The 16324-nt window shown below is 31.2% G+C and overlaps 2 protein-coding genes and 1 non-coding gene across 3 annotated transcripts; 1 reads left to right on the top strand and 2 right to left on the bottom strand.

Annotated features, from left to right (window-relative positions):
* The first annotated feature begins 2737 nt into the window (after positions 1-2737).
* Positions 2738-2809, top strand: TRNAT-UGU (transfer RNA threonine (anticodon UGU)). Its single transcript has one exon. It is a non-coding gene; the product is annotated as a tRNA-Thr (tRNA).
* A 1712-nt stretch (positions 2810-4521) lies between these two features.
* On the bottom strand, positions 4522-7782 carry LOC125872976 (BTB/POZ and TAZ domain-containing protein 1-like). Its single transcript, XM_049553801.1, has 5 exons — positions 7579-7782; positions 7236-7369; positions 6424-6727; positions 5902-6218; positions 4522-4952 (listed from the first exon to the last, which is right to left on the bottom strand). The coding sequence occupies exons 1-5, from the start codon at positions 7693-7695 to the stop codon at positions 4775-4777; spliced, it is 1050 nt and encodes a 349-aa protein (XP_049409758.1). The 5' UTR covers positions 7696-7782; the 3' UTR covers positions 4522-4774.
* Positions 7783-10399: 2617 nt separating this feature from the next.
* On the bottom strand, positions 10400-14868 carry LOC125873280 (BTB/POZ and TAZ domain-containing protein 1-like). Its single transcript, XM_049554181.1, has 5 exons — positions 14710-14868; positions 14473-14600; positions 12088-12391; positions 11296-11615; positions 10400-10593 (listed from the first exon to the last, which is right to left on the bottom strand). The coding sequence occupies exons 1-5, from the start codon at positions 14830-14832 to the stop codon at positions 10422-10424; spliced, it is 1047 nt and encodes a 348-aa protein (XP_049410138.1). The 5' UTR covers positions 14833-14868; the 3' UTR covers positions 10400-10421.
* Positions 14869-16324: the final 1456 nt, after the last annotated feature.

The raw sequence follows: 16324 nt of genomic DNA, 5'->3' as shown, positions 1-16324 counted from the left end.
TTCCTCAAGTACCTTAAAATGTAAAAGCCTCTGGATGAGTTGCTTTTATCAAGATGACTCATGTCTTAGAATTTAGAATACCTCTGAGGTGGACATCATTGCATGAATCAATACGAACTCCCCAGTCAACTGACCTTTGATTTCGGAGATTAGACAAAGAACACCATAACAACGGAGAGGGGCTAAAAGCCACTTGACTAGAAGAAGAGAGGTTTCCCCTTGAATCTAAATGATTTATCTTTCTTCTCTTAGTATATTTCAAGTTAGGACTTATCGAGGGATCAGTTGACTCCAAAACATAAAGCAACAAGATCATTACCCATGTCCCCGCCCCTTAAAAGGTATGGAAGTTCATTTAATTGAATCAATAGAAAGTTCCAAACATTTGGTAGGCAGAAAAAAAATGCATAAAATGTGAAATGTCATTGAGCGTATCTCATGTTGGGGTGAGTTTGGAGTAACCCAAAATTCAAATCAAAATCCTAACTTTTTGTATATTTGGATTATGAATTTAACTTTAAAATTTTATGAATTTTAGATTTCATATCGAATTTACTACTATGAATTTTTGAATTTCCAAAATTTAGTCCAATATAGAATTACATGATATAACTTCTTGTAGGCTCAATCTTGACTAACTATTGAAAGTTGTTATATTTAATGGAGCAAATTATTAGTTGAAGTGAGGTTATATATTGTTAACTAGATAATTTTAAGCCCGTGATACGGGCCCAATATAATGAAAGGCTCATTTACGGGTCCAATATTACAATATTATATATATTTATAATAGAAATTTAATTAGTTTTCAAAAAGAAAAATTATTATGACATTTTCAAATAAACATGATACAAATAATAATAAAACATCAGATGCTCCAGTGCTCATTATAACATCATGTCAAACATATATATTTGAATTAAATAATTAACTTAATGGTATTCTTTTTCTATTTTATTTGAAAATTATTCAAGAGAATAGATTAAAATTATTCTCAATATATTAACAATTTTCATAAAATATATGAAGCAATAATTCTACTATTCACCTATAGATTAATTTTGAATACACTTATAAATTTGTTTTAAAGGTGTTTAACAAACAAAAATAACGACCTACTTGATGAAAATTAGAATGAATTATCTCATTATTTACAAAGTGATAAAGGATAAAAAAAAGTTATGACTTTATATCTTGTCTTTATATTCATTAAAATTAGGAGAACAATCTAGTATAGTAACGAAAGATTTTTTTTCTAAAGTAATTTATATACCCGATGAATGAATGTTATACCTCAAATAATGAGATGTTAAAAATATTAACAAAAGTTAATATAATTATAGATTGCAGTAATTTAACATAAGGTAGTTAAAATAATAATTTATATAACTTGATAAAAATGATTTTAACTGATGATAAAATAATAGTACTTAATAAATAATATATGTTAATGACATATTTGTTATGTGAAATTTTGGGATTATACATAAAAAGAGAAATCAAGTAAATTAGATACTTCAAAAAGTATCTTTACAATCCAGAAAGAAAAGCAACACCATGAAATTGAAAAGTCTAAAGAGAACCAAAGAAAAGGACATAACATGCTCCGAAATTTTTGAAATTTTTGTTCTTGAAGAGTTTGCTCACTGATTGCATTCCTTATGAATTACGCCTTTTGAGAATTGCAATTGCGATTGATATTGGATTTAACATATTAACTGGTTCATTATCATATTCATTAGAATGTTTGAAAAATGTGGATCAATTGAATTTTGTTGAAAATTTGTTATATGGACAAGTTCCAGAAGTGATGTGTTCACTAAGAAATAATGAATTTTACTTTTGTCTTATAATTGTTTTACAAAAGTAGGGCCATTAGGGAATAGATGAAAAATGAAGTTCTTAATGTTGAAAAAATTGTGTTATTAGTCTTCCTAATAAGAGATTTATACTGAAGTGTGTAATATTTAGAACTATTTAATTTTCTTAATATCATTCTTGGTAGATTTTTGTTAGCGTAAAATTACATTTTTATCCTTGATCATAACATAATTCACTTAATATATAAAAAGATGTTTCTAGAATTATTTACTATCTTTCTTAATAGATTTTTGTTAGAATGAAATTATATTTTTACCCTTGATCGTCCTACATATTATTAATTTTTATCACACTTATTTCTTTTCAAGTCTATTAATTAGAGCCAAAATAAAGGTGAAAATAATTAATTCATAATGAATTTTTATATAAAGTAGGCATTTTTGATAAGCATAATGAATAGAAAAAAATTAAGCATTCAACTAACGTAATAGTAAAATAGAGTAATGAATAGATATTACAATAACTCACAAAAGAAAAGAAAGTGAAGTAATAACAAAATAAGTTAATGGTAATAACAATAACAAAAGATGTTTCCAGAACTATTTAATTTTCTTGATATCATTCTTGATAGATTTTTGTTAGCGTGAAATTACATTTTTATCCTTGATCATAATTCACTTAATTTCTAGAATTATTTACTATCTTTCTTAATAGATTTTTGTTAGAATGAAATTACAGTTTTACCCTTGGTCATCCTACCACTTCACTCTTCTATATAATAGAAATTTGTTATGACATATTTTAAAGCCTCAAAAGTCAAAATAAAAAAATTGAAATATTCAATCCAATTCAAATAAAATGCCAAAAGTAGAAAACTGTTGGTGAAATAAGCAAAGAGTAGATACGATGAACACAAGCCCTTATAGCTCAGTGGTAGAGCGTCAGTCTTGTAAACTGAAGGTCCGTAGTTCGATCCTGCGTGAGGGCATTTTTGTTTTGTATAAATTAAAACACTTCTATTTTATTTTTTCCAAAAAAAAAAACTAACTAAATCAAATACTTTTAACTCTTGAATATAAGTTTTTGTAAGAATACTTCTATTTTTTTCCGAAAATTTTGTCAAATAGGTCACAATTCATCCAAATCAGGCTCGAAGTTTGAAAATTAATAAAATTTAATCCCGTTAAATAGTATAATTTTTCAATAAAGAAATGTCAACTGACACCCTTTACGTAATGTGGCTCCGCCACAGACTACACCAATCTTGAGTAAAAAAAAACACTAAAGAATCTTCTTTTACAAGTCTTCTAGATCTAAGCTCCAAATTCCATGTACTATGAAAAAAATTGGAACTTTCCCTTCAAAACTTTGCTAGTACTTTCTTTTATCTCAATTTATGTGTTAAATCATTTTTAGTCCATGTTAAAAAGGATGTTCTACTTTCTTAGTTTGATATAACTTTAATTTTAATAAGATGATTTATATCATACAAATCAAATCGTTCTTAATTTAATTCAAGGGTGAATTTCTTCCAAAATAATCACACTTGCTACTTGGAAAATCACTAGTAAGGGTCTCACTATAACTTTTCTGAAATTTAGAAGCTATTTTAAATGGACTATATTGGAGTAAAATGTAAGTGAAAGAAGGTTGTTTAATAGAAAGTATTTTTAGGTTTTAGTATCTGGTTGTCATTCAAGTCCGCTTGTGATTGTAGTATTTGGTTGCCAAAAATGACTTAAAAAATATCTTTTTGGTTAAAGTGAGATGGTGAGAGATGTAGAAAAACAAAGAAATTGAGTGATAACAATAAAGTAAAATGTGTGTATATAAATGAAGGGAAGAATTAGTGTACCACTAGTGCACTCAAGTTGAGTAATGAGTATCAAGTGTCCCACTTAGTATTTGATTATTTGATTAGATAGAAGAAAATATCAAAAGATTGTCTATTTTAATCACCATGCCATCATTTCATGATAGAGAAAGTAAAATTGGCTGTGTTCAAAGATATTAATGGTGCAAATCAAATGATCTTCGCCCTACTATCTTTAGATTTAGGTTATCCCATTATTTTATGATTATGCTATGGCTGTTACTGTTTCCTTATAAGTTGATTTGTTTCTCCATTTTTGCTTTCCCTTTTAATGTTGTGTATTTGAGTCGATCGAGGATCCTTCGAAAACAATCTTTTTACTTTCCCAAAATAGAAATATGATTTGTGTACTTTACCCTCCTCATAAAGTTTATGAAATTTCACTAGATATGTTATTGTTTGCGCAAATGGACATAATTTAAACTCTATATGTGTCCCCACCAAAAACTATTTTAGTTCCAAATTTTCCAATCCTAGTTACGAGCATTAAATTAAAGGGACACTTGGACGAAAATTGCTGCTTTTGTTTTTCTGCAGCTTATCTGATCATTATTTTTTGGAAAAAATCACTATCTTTTCTCAAAATCGCGATAAGGTTTTGGACACATCAAAATATCTCTCGACCCTTATCATGCTCCAACTTTTTTCATTAATTAAGCAGTGGAACGATATACAATAACACCAAATTATTTTCCGTCATTTCATAATATCACACATCAACGATTTTTGTGATCGACCACATTTTGTAGACTTTTTTTTTGGGTTCCTCCAGAGTATTACAATGTACAGAAAATGGTAGAAAGACACGGACAACAAGTATTTGAAGCATATGACTAATGGCTAATTTCATTACACAAAATGAAGATATAAACAGACTACCACACAGTAGTTATACACTTTGTATACAACTGTTTTGTTGATACAACACTCTTCATCTACTAAAGGACTGACACAGAAAGAAAAAAAAAACATATAGAATAGGCCTCTACAGTAGGAAATATGAAATGGTAAAAACTTACATTCCATTGATGGTCTATTTACAAAGATGAGAGTTTGCCTAACGATATGAAATACTTGACACTAAGCTGCCAACCTAAAGTTCATCACTTGAGGATGGCTTAAGTCCATTTTTGGTTCCTCTTCTCTCTTTCTTTTGGGCAGAGATAAAGAAGACATGGCCCTGGCTGACACCACCTTTCTAACAAGTGATTTCCACAGCTCGTCATCTCCCTTTTGTAGCACCTTCAATTTGAATTGTCTGAAATGTAAAATATGGAGCTGTAAGAAACTCAAGAGTCGATATTTACCAAGTACAGAAGCAAGAAAAAAGGGATGATTAGTTACTGTATCAAATTGACCCTACTGATAAAGAAGGCAAACAATGTTATTTTAAGCTTGATACTTATTGAACTTAACCAACCCAACGTGTCAAAAAGTTATTCGAGCTCTTGGTAGATATTTTCTTGTGGAAGAGGACAAGTGGACACATTCAATGAATCACAAAAGGTCAGATCATGTTGCTGTCTAAGTTTTGCTACCGTCTACAAAAGGTGCATCTGGGTATTAGTCGATATGGGACCATGAATCAATTATTACTACTTGAATGGTTGTGTTTCACATGAAGAACGACCTCAACCAAGCCGGCATTTAGAATCACAGTAAAATTTGGAAAAAATATCATCATGATTAGACTCATCATCACACAAAATTGAACAAAATCACATGCCAGCAAGCAATTTTGTGTTAAGCCGTAACTAAGTGTTGATTTATCTTGACCAGCTTATAAGAGAGTACAGGATTGATAACCTCCTTGTGACTGTCTACATCACAAATTTAAGACCCATATGAAAAGAAATATCGAACAGTGTTAGTAAATGGCTCAATCATGAATTGGAGAAAAAAATGGACAAATAAATGTGACAGTTGATTTGTTGGCTTCTTCTATCGAGACAAATCACCTAATAACATCCGAGCTCTGACATGCCACCCATGAAGTTTTCAAGAATGGACATGACAGACCATGTTGGTATATGGATCGAGAGCCATCATTCAAATTCAGCAAGATAAGACATGCCTCAACCAATGACACCTCTAAAATGATGTACATATTCTAATTACTACGATCAATGAGATTCACTCTTAAAGTGATCAACAATAATACAGGAATTGATTAAAAAATTAGTTATTCAGTAGTCAGTGGTGGTTACCTGCAAAGGGGAACCTGGCAATCGTTTGGTTGGTCACAAATGGATGCGTGTAATCTTAGGATCTGCCACATGCGCTTGCATCGCAAACAACCTCCATTGGTCCTTCTCTTACAAGTAGCAAAATGTCGAATCAGAAGCTGAAGCCCTTGGCAGGTATCGAACTTGCTACATGGCTGCCTCTTGATGGAAGGTTCTTTATCTAATGGCCCCACACTAGTACATCCTTCAGTGCAAATGTGCTCCAAACAATCCATCGCTTCGCTTAGTTGTAAATACAAGCTCAGCTCCCGTTTGTGTCTCCTTGTCCTCTTCTTCCGCTATAATGAGAAATTTACAATGCAAAATCACTAATCACAGCCACTTGACTAATAAAAGAGATGCAAACAAATGCCATGTAATGATTTCATGGCTAACTTAATATCTTTCATGATCAATTGACAACAATAAAAATTATAGCATGAATTCCAAGAGAATTTTTTTAGAAAATAAGGGATGTATGCCAATTACGTTATAATTACGTACCAACTCAGCCTCATCCATGAACTGTAGAATTTCAAGTTCAAGCCAGGGATCATGATGTTGAAGGAATTTCCAGCCCTCAGTCTCCTCAACTTTCTTGAAATTGCTTGACAAAAATTTCATACTCTTGAGGTATAGATCTGGTGCATCACATAGTCTCGCAAGTTGAAGCACATCCACTGCATTTTCAATCGTCAATCGCTCGGCCAACCCCTTTGTGCATCTCTGCTTCAGCTGTGGTACCAAGTACACATGAGAAAGTGCTAGCAGATGGATCCCATGTCTCTTCATCTGCTCTTCAGTGCACCTAAATACAAGGACAATTTGGTCACTCTAAGCATTCTTTCTTGCAAGGGTTTAACTGATTAAAAGTTTCTGATATTTTAATTAGCTTTTAGACCATATGAGAGTAAGTAACATGCTACAAATACGTCAACAATATTGGTTGTTTAACGATCATAAATAACGTAAATACTTTTGTAATTCATTTCAATGACAACGAAGATGTCGGTCGAGGCATCTATCAGGCGGCCAACACAATATGAAGCAATCAAAACATCAAATAGTATATGATTAAAGAATTCACGCAAGCAATTGAGAAATAGCACGCAAATTAGTCTTTGAATACCAACTACCTATTTTCTAATCAATAAAGGAACCGTGACTTAATCCTAAAATAATCTACTACTTGTGGTCAAATTCCAGCTTGGATGGAGCCAATAAGATTCAAAGTTTGAACACGATTAACAAATTATCAAAATCAAAATAATAAATAAAGAAAGCAAAACGGATTTGCGTGTATTTCGGGTACTCACTTGAAAGAATAGAGAAACCGGATAAACACGGAAACGGCGTCGTACGGCACGCCAAGAATCCGAATCGTTCTCTCGGAGCCCCGCCGCTTTCCCGGCCGAACTAGTATGTTCTCCAGAACCGTCGAAGCAGCAGCCTACAAATACGTTTCTCATAGATCAGTACTTTTTCACAACATCATTTGCAACTAATATCAATTTTTCGACAGCCAAACACGGCGTTTTCACAGTGTGGATTGATTATAAATGATTCATATTATAGACTGACATAGTTTTAGATTAATATGCAATTGATAGATTTAACGAGTATTTAAGACTTCATGTGATTAGTTTTAGGTCTTCGTACCAGAACGGCGGAATGCGCCGGAATGCGGAGGCCGCCGGAGGTGACGATTTGGATATCAACCTCAGACATTTCGCCGGAAAATACATCGATATCGCCTGAAAAGTTAGGGGATGACATGGTGATTACAGTTGCTTTTGGAATTGATGATTATCGTTTGCCTGGGACAGAGTAATTGGAATTTTCAGAGAGTTTCCTTGAGTTTTTGGAGAAAGCATTTGCCCAACCCCCTCTATATATAAGCAGCGCAGAGTTGCCATTTGCATTTGCCAACTCCAAAAACAAAAGGGCGGCACGTGGAAGATTCCTTTTTTAATAGAAAATATTATTGGGGCAGGGACGGGAAATAGGAAATAATAATTTAGATAGTTAATTAATTGAGTTATTAAAATTTATATATACACGAAAGATTTACTCAGCGTCCACAAAAGAAATTACAGTGTGTATATTATTTTGTGGTCTAATACTTCTTAGAATCTCGTATATAGCGAAAGTTTAATATCTTTAGATACTTTTTTATTTGAAAAATAAAAATCATCATCAATTTTTTATTTGATTCTTTAAATCTACTTACATTATATAAATTGGACAAAAGGGAATACTAGAAAATAATTATATTGACCTTATATCACTCAAGGAGATAAATATTTCCATTGCATGCCATAATGCAATTTTTTCTTAATTTCTTCATTAAAGACCAAATGCATAATATTATAATATTCTTACTTGAGGGAGAAAATTCTAATTAGAGCAAAGACTAGGGAATATTATTAAAAGAAGCTGAAATTCATACGTTTTTTTTTTATGGTTCTAGAAACTAAAATAAAAATTCAATTACGTTTAATATATCATATTAATAAGGGAAAATGTATATCACCTGGCGTCATGGCGGACGATGGTGGTAGCCGCGTACGGCGTAGCCTGATCGTAATAGTATGTCTTAAGTAATTTTTAAAAGTTATATTCAGAATTTAAATCTAAAAATTCTGTGCTATGATATGATTTCATTATTAGAATTGAAATATACTCTACTATTTATATTTACTAATTTAGTGTATGTTGTGTTAGTGTAAAAAATTGTATTAAAAAAGAATGATAATACAAGTGCCACAATCCCATTCATCATTTTGAGGTCAATCCCTCCCCTACGACACCAAAAAAACCGATTAGAAGGAAGGCAGTAGCTCCTCCTACGATCTGGTACCTTTCTCAGGGTACTCAACAACAGTTATAACGTATGTAATATTATATTTATTTAATGTCAAAAGACAAAAATGTGTGTTCTTTTAATTTTAGTATACGTGTGGTACGTATAATGTGGATTAACTAAATTTTTTTGATACAAATATAATTTTGAGAGTTCGTAATTTCAATTGAGGGACCGTCTTTGATTCTTCTATATGTTTATAACAAACATACAAAGGCAGAAAGAATAATATGGGACTTATTGATACGAATTCAAATCTAGTCAATCTTCAATATTGATGCAGCATAACGAACAGAAAATCAAAATAAAAAGGAAAATAAGAAAAAGGCAGGAAAGAATAATAGATGGTTGTTGGCTACGTAATTTCGCTGGTCAAAATATGTCAACCCTGAATATAAAGACTGTTTTGAAGTATATCTTATAAATTGCTTAATAGTCACAAATTATTCAAATCGTGAAAGCAAATGTCACTAATATATAAGTATCCTTGAGCAAGGGCTCAGCCAAATAAGGCTGAAAAATCCATTTAAATCTCCTTCTTCAAAAAATTAAACATCTATATAGAATTATAATTATAATATTATTTTAATATCTATGTATAACAGAGTTACACTTCTTTAACTTCATCGTATATATATTTACTTATTCATATTTTACCCCTTAAGAATATCTCGACTGCAACAAGGAGACAAGGGATAAAGAATGGGTGTATCTAAGGGAGAAAATAGCAGGCAAAGTTGTTATCTCTGATGACGGAAAAACAACTTGTGGTTGAAAGTTGTTGAGCATACCTAGACAATATTGTTGTTATCTGAGGCAGTTCATATTCAGTCCTACTATGCAAATAAGTATTATTTTTATAATACACTTTCTAACTGTTTTATTAAAATGTTTCAAAAGGGTATCACCTACTACGTAATGGCTGACACTACCCAAGCCATGAAGATTAATCAATCAGCCACCAATTTAAATAATAATTTTAATAATAATAAAAAGTAGTATGTCGGAGGAAACTGATTTGGATGTTTAATTAGGGTAAAAGATGTGATTGGTACCTAATTAATTTACTACACCAAAAATATCTTTAGTGACAATTAATTATGCACATAAATTTAAATTAATCGAACTATAAAACGTATCTTAGACAGTGGATGGGAATCGGGAAACCAAAAACAGTCAACCGTCGAGATCAAGCTTGGTTCCCTTCCTTTTAGATTAATGAAATCAAAATATGTACTACTAGTTTGATCTTCATTTTGTTAGTAAAAGCTCTGGAAAGTTGCAAACACTATACAAATTTCTTTTTGATTAATTAAATTATCTCCTTTTAGTATATATATAATAGTTGAAAATAAAATAACAAAAGATGATGTAGTTCACCAGAAAAAAAAAACATCTCACAAGATGAGCATTTCTTAATTATTACAAACACATTAAAGCACAACAAATTGATTAACACAATACATATATAATCAACAAAGAAAAACCTTTACAGTAGGACTTATGAAAGATTGATTCTGCCTAATCGATAATTTTCTTCTCCCTCCGTTCCTTTTTAGTTGTCATATTATTTGACTCTGAAAAAGGAAACTATTACAACTAAAAAGGGACGGTGGGAGTAACTATTAAGACTGAGTTTTTAATCTAAAAAGCGTCTTATTTGATGATCCCTCAAGTTTAATCCTGGCTCTTCTTCTCTCTTTCTTTTAGGCAGAGATAAAAAAGTCATGGCCCTGGCTGACACCACTTTTCTAACAAGTGATTTCCATAGCTCATCATCTCCCCTTTTTTCCAATTTCTGTTTGAATTCTCTGTAATGTAAACAGAGTTGTTAAGATACTCATGAATCGTGATCAATGACAAACAATAACAACAACGACATACTCAATGTTAATAGAATCACAACGACATACTCAATGTTAATCGAATCACAAGAGCAAGAAACTACAAGAACAGTGCTAATATCACATAGACAAAATAATGGATGATCATACTGTATTGGTTCATGAAATTGACCTTACTGATAGAAAAGGCAAACAACATTATATGAGATTGATATTTCTGTGACCCTATCACTTTGTCCGATTTAACGTGTCAAAATATTATTAGGACACTTTGAAGATATTTTCATTAGGAACAGGGGAAAAACAGAGATTATTCAACTAGAAACTAATGATCCAAATGAACATTTCATTAAAGGTTATGCTATTTTCTACGTTTTAGTCGATGTGGGACCGTGTATGAAGTCAATTATCACTACTTAGATCATGGATGGGTCGTGCTCACATCAAGAACAACCTTAACAGTATTTGTAAGTAGGCAAGAAATCTTAATTCCACGTAATCTTTCACCTACGGCACAATTGTATGTTCATGAATCAAATAGAGTATATGACATTGTGGCACTGTAACCTAATTACAACTATAAGACACAATTGCAATGGCGAAGAACGACATAGCTGTACAAGTACATATAGATCAATAAACTAGTTTATTACTCAATGGTGGCCATACCTGCAAAGAGGAACTCGACAATCGTGAGGTTGGTCACAAATCGATGCGTGTAACCTTAGGAGCTGCCACATCCGTTTGCACTGGGAACAACTTCCCTTTACCCTTCTCTTACAAGTAGAGAAATGTCTAATCAAAAACTGGAGGCCTTGGCATGTATCAAACTTGCTACATGGTAACTTCTTTTGACAAGAGTACTCTTCGTCATATGGCCCTACGCTTGTACATCCTTCCCTGCATATATGCTCTAAACAATCCATCCCTTCGCTTAACTGTAAATACAAGTTCTGCTCCCGTGTGTGTCTCCTCCTCCTCTTCTTCCGCTAAAACAACAAATTTCAAATGAAAACCACTAATCACATCACTGAATGACAAAAGACAGAAAAAACGCGATGATGTATTGGCATTTGTACGTAATACATCATATCTGAGTTTTTCTATTGGATTTAACTTATATTCAATGACATACACACTACAATTGTGTAAAGAAATCTTGAGCTATGAGTATATTTTGACATGTTACATTGTAGTAGGTTTATTTTTCAAAAGTTACTAGACATACCTACTATGGATAGTTACCTCTATAGACTATACTTTCTTTTAATTTTAGATGATCTGATAGTGTAAAATTCCGTGCAAATATTTTTAACATTATGCACACTTTAAATTCATCTCATCATCCCACAATCAATTGAGAACCTTCAATATACTATTGTGATATCCATGATCAAAATATTGGATTGAACTTGAAACAACGAGCTAGATCATAAAATTAAAGGGGGTTATATTACGTACCAACTCGGCCTCATCAGTGAACTGTAAAATTTCAAGCTCAAGCAGGGGATCATGATGTTGAAGGAACTTCCAGCCTTCAGTTTCTTCAACTTTCTTGAAATTACTCCGCAAAAATTTCATACATTTGAGATAGAGATGAAGTGCATCACATAGCCTCGCGAGTTGAATCATATCTATTACATTTTCAATTGTCAATTGCTCGGCCAATGCTTTGGTGCATCTGTGTTTTAGGCATGGTACTAAGTACACATGAGAAAGTGCTAGCAGATGAATACCATGTTTCTCCATCTGCTCCTTAGTACACCTAGTTAGCACAATTTGATAACATAACCATTTTAGACATGATCCATATTCTTCGAAAGCTCGGGTTATCAAATGATTGAACAATCGAGAGCAATTTAGTTACGATACTTTATTTTCATAAAAAGAACATCTATTAGCAGGAAAACAGATATTTCCTGCTGACAATCACTGATTTACGAAGTGTACAATAAAAAAAAAATTATATACTCCCTCCTTTCCATATTAATTGATAAGAAATCATAAATAAAAAGATAATATTACTTATTCACCCCTGAAAAAATTTCTTGGGAATTTTACAAATAAATGTGAACACTTCCAAAAAGAATTAATTGCGGGGTAGTATAAGAAAATATTAATTGATGTTTTCTTGATTAAGTAAGGTGATCAATTAATATGAACAACTAATTTTACTATAATGATCAACTAATATGGACGGAGGAAATACAATACAATACAATCTATCAGTTTTTTTTTAATTGTTTGTAACACACTCCAATAACAGCGGAAAACATGGTCTTGCCGGTGCTGGACAGAATATTGAGGAAAAGTAATATATATGATTAAAGAATCTAATGGTGATCAATGAGCCACGTGAAGAGCCGTCAATATGGGCTAGGCCTGTTGGACCGGCCTGGCCTAACTCGGAATTTAATAGGGCTGGGCTAAAAATTTTGAAGCCCATTTAAAAAAAGGATTTTTTAGCCCGGCCTGAATAAGTCTGTTGATTTGTGGGGCTTGAGAAATATAGGTAGGGCCGGCCCGTGGGCCAATAAAAATTAATTAAAACATATAATATAATATTAAAATTAAAAATTAAAGAGATCCAAACTCAAAATCTATTTAAAGTTTTTTAGGAAATCACTAAGTATAGAAGTTGCATCCACCATGAAAATGTCCAAACACTTGTTGCTACTTGAAACTGGTTATATGGTTTTTCTCAAACTGGTAATATATTTTTGTGTACATTTAAATATTATAAATCTCAATTTAGTTACTTTTTAATATTTAACTAATTGAAACCGCTTATAAATTGCAGATGAAAATGAAGATGTTAAGACAACCTTCCCACAAGTTGATTCAGATATGCTTGATGAAGATGATCATGAAATGTTAGATACGCCATAGGTTTCATGAAGTGTTAGATACGCCATAAGCTTCATGATTTTTTAAGGAGTTTATTTTTTACTTTTTTATGGTTGGAATATTGTCATATTTTTTGTGTTTTATTGTGATCATTGCAAAACAGTTAAGTTAATATTTCTATTTAGATATTTATACTTTCACTTGAAAAAAACTTAATAAATATTATAAAGATAATTTTATTTGTGGATTTGATTAACAAGTAGTAACATTAACACCATGTAATATTGTTTTGTTGATATGTATGATAATATTTTTAAATTATAATTTATAATTTAATTTAATAATTATAAAAAAATATATAACTTTTTTAAAAGTGGGCTGGCCTGGCAAGCCTGTAGCCCACGTACTTGTGGGTTGGGCCGACCGTTTTCTGGCCCACACAAAAAATGGGCTAGCCTGATCTGGCCCGTAAAATGTCAAAGCCTGTATGAATTAGCCCGAATGAGGTGGGTTAGCCCATATTGACAGCTCTATGTGCAAGATAATAAGGAAATGGACAGCCAAATTTAACACGAGCAAACGACTAGCATGTCTGTTGTATCGTATTGTTTTTATATAGTTTTAAAATAATGTTATAAGTGTTACTTAAATAACTTGTATTATTTTATTAAATTCATGGTTAGATAACGAATAAAAAATTCATTTTATGTTAGGACCAATTTAGTGTAATCGTTTTGTTACCTTTTCTTTATTTCTTATTTCGTCTCTATTTATTAGCTAATAATCTTATTTATCATTTATCATGTTTTTTTACTTATTAGCTAATAATCTTAATTTATCATTTATCATACATTTTTTACAGTAATTTTATAAGTATCCTATCTTTTTTGAAAAATAATGTATTCAATAAAAAAATACAATATAATCAATTTAACATAAAACAATACAATACAATATAATATGTACGAATCAAAAAAGAACTTTCATTAAGAAACTCACTTGAAGGAATAGAGAAATCGTACGAACACGGAAACAGAGTCGCAGGGGACGCCAAGAATCCGTATCGGTTTCTCATAACTCCGTCGCCGACGACCTAATATGCTATCCAGAACCGTCGAAGCAGCAGCCTAACATTGTTTTTCGGTAGAGATCGATCAGTATTTCCAAATTATTTGACTAAACAGTAATATCTTCACGTAAAATGAACCCCGAGGGAATAAGCTACGGTATGCATACCAGAACGTTAGAATGTGCCGGAATACGACGGCCGGCGGAGGTGATGATGTCGACGTCGCCTTCAGCCATTTCGTTTTCGCCGTGATGTGCATCGACATTACTAGCAAACATATTAGGTGACATTATTATGACAGATCTTTGGAGTTTAACGGTAATACAGAGAATGCAAACGTTATCAAAAATATTACAATAAGCAAATTCTGACTAAAACAAAGGTTTTTTTCAGTGTGTAAAAGATTTTTGATTATAGTATTTTGGCCGCCATCCCTTCATTTATAGGCAACGTGAGCTACTACTAACACAAAAAAGTAAAAGGGCGGCACAGCATGGAACCTCTACCACAAAAATAAATAAATGAATAAATAAATAAAATGTACCTAATAAAATATGATATTCACATTCATTGCAGCCGACCAGATTATCATAATTTTATCATTATGACCTTAATCTTCGCCTAAATATTCCTAATTTTCAAAAAGAAGTGTTATTACTACGTTCGTTCACTTTAAATTGTCATAATTTCTTTTTTTAAAGTCAAATTATAAAAATTTTGACTAACATTTTATGATGTATTTTTTTTATCATATTGATATGCAAAAAATTACAATTTATAGTACTTTTTGTATAGTTTTTGAATATCTAATTTTTTTTTGTTTAAATTATCGAATTAATGTAATCTAATTCAACTTTAAAAATTAGTCAAATTAACTTTCCAAAAGCGCAACATGACAAATAAAAGTAGACAAATGGAGCATTTTTTTACTTTCTGTGATCCAATTTATATGTCGTCCTTACTAAAAATAGATGTACTTAATACTTGTCATTCATAAAACCAATACATAAATAACATTATTCTTCCTGTTTTACCTTTGAGAGTTAACAACTTTGAAATATGAATTTGACCAACATAGGAAAACTAAATGATTAATTCATGTTCATTGGTCAATTTAATTAATCAAAATAGATTATTTACGTTCATTTATTGAAAACCTTGACTTCAAAAGAATACTAAATAAGAGTACAATCGTAAACTTAGTTTCATAGGGGACATGAAATCTAAAATGGTGATATATAAATAGAAACGAAAGGTGTATTATTTTTGTGTAACTATAAAATATGAATTTAATTTACCGTGTAAATGACCTATTTTTCGTCTCAAAATAAATATTACTTTAGCAACATAAAGTAAGTCCCAAAATTCAAGACAAAATTAACTCTTCCTTCGTTTTAACCGGTTTGACCTACTTTTCAATTTCAAAATTTGGAGTATTCTACTTTCACGCAATTCACATATTCAACAAGCAATTGATATTTCACTATCAAGTGCGTAATACTCTTTGCAGTAGTGGTCAAGTATGATTTTATCTCTTTTTTAGTAACTCTTTAATTTCAACTTTCCACATGACTTAATTTTAGATCACAAGATTTCAAAGTATTTTTATTTTCTTAAACTCCGTATAAAATCAAAATAGGTCAAATAAATTGAAACATTGAAGTATGTTTTTCCAATTATATCTTTATACCTCATCTTTTTAATTGTGTTTAATTTTCAAGAGACATTTATTAAAAGATAATTTAATAAACTACACATTATATTCAATAATTTTTTAATAGA

Source organism: Solanum stenotomum, chromosome 8 (assembly GCF_019186545.1).
Source record: "Solanum stenotomum isolate F172 chromosome 8, ASM1918654v1, whole genome shotgun sequence".
NCBI lineage: Eukaryota > Viridiplantae > Streptophyta > Magnoliopsida > Solanales > Solanaceae > Solanum > Solanum stenotomum.
The sequence above is the reverse complement of the archived record's forward strand: the minus strand, read 5'-3'. Positions and strand labels throughout refer to the sequence as shown.

What these genes read in the sequence shown, in the direction of transcription:
- LOC125873280 (XM_049554181.1), bottom strand. Translation starts at nt 14,832, where the DNA reads ATGTCACCTAATATGTTTGCTAGTAATGTCGATGCACATCACGGCGAA. An exon ending in TCACTGATGAGGCCGAGTTG is followed by an intron (nt 11,616 to 12,087) that starts GTACGTAATATA and finishes TTGTTGTTTTAG; the next exon opens with CGGAAGAAGAGGAGGAGGAG. An exon ending in TGTCGAGTTCCTCTTTGCAG is followed by an intron (nt 10,594 to 11,295) that starts GTATGGCCACCA and finishes TTTACATTACAG; the next exon opens with AGAATTCAAACAGAAATTGG.
- LOC125872976 (XM_049553801.1), bottom strand. Translation starts at nt 7,695, where the DNA reads ATGTCATCCCCTAACTTTTCAGGCGATATCGATGTATTTTCCGGCGAA. An exon ending in CGGCGCATTCCGCCGTTCTG is followed by an intron (nt 7,370 to 7,578) that starts GTACGAAGACCT and finishes ACGTATTTGTAG; the next exon opens with GCTGCTGCTTCGACGGTTCT. An exon ending in CGGTTTCTCTATTCTTTCAA is followed by an intron (nt 6,728 to 7,235) that starts GTGAGTACCCGA and finishes CCTTGTATTTAG; the next exon opens with GTGCACTGAAGAGCAGATGA.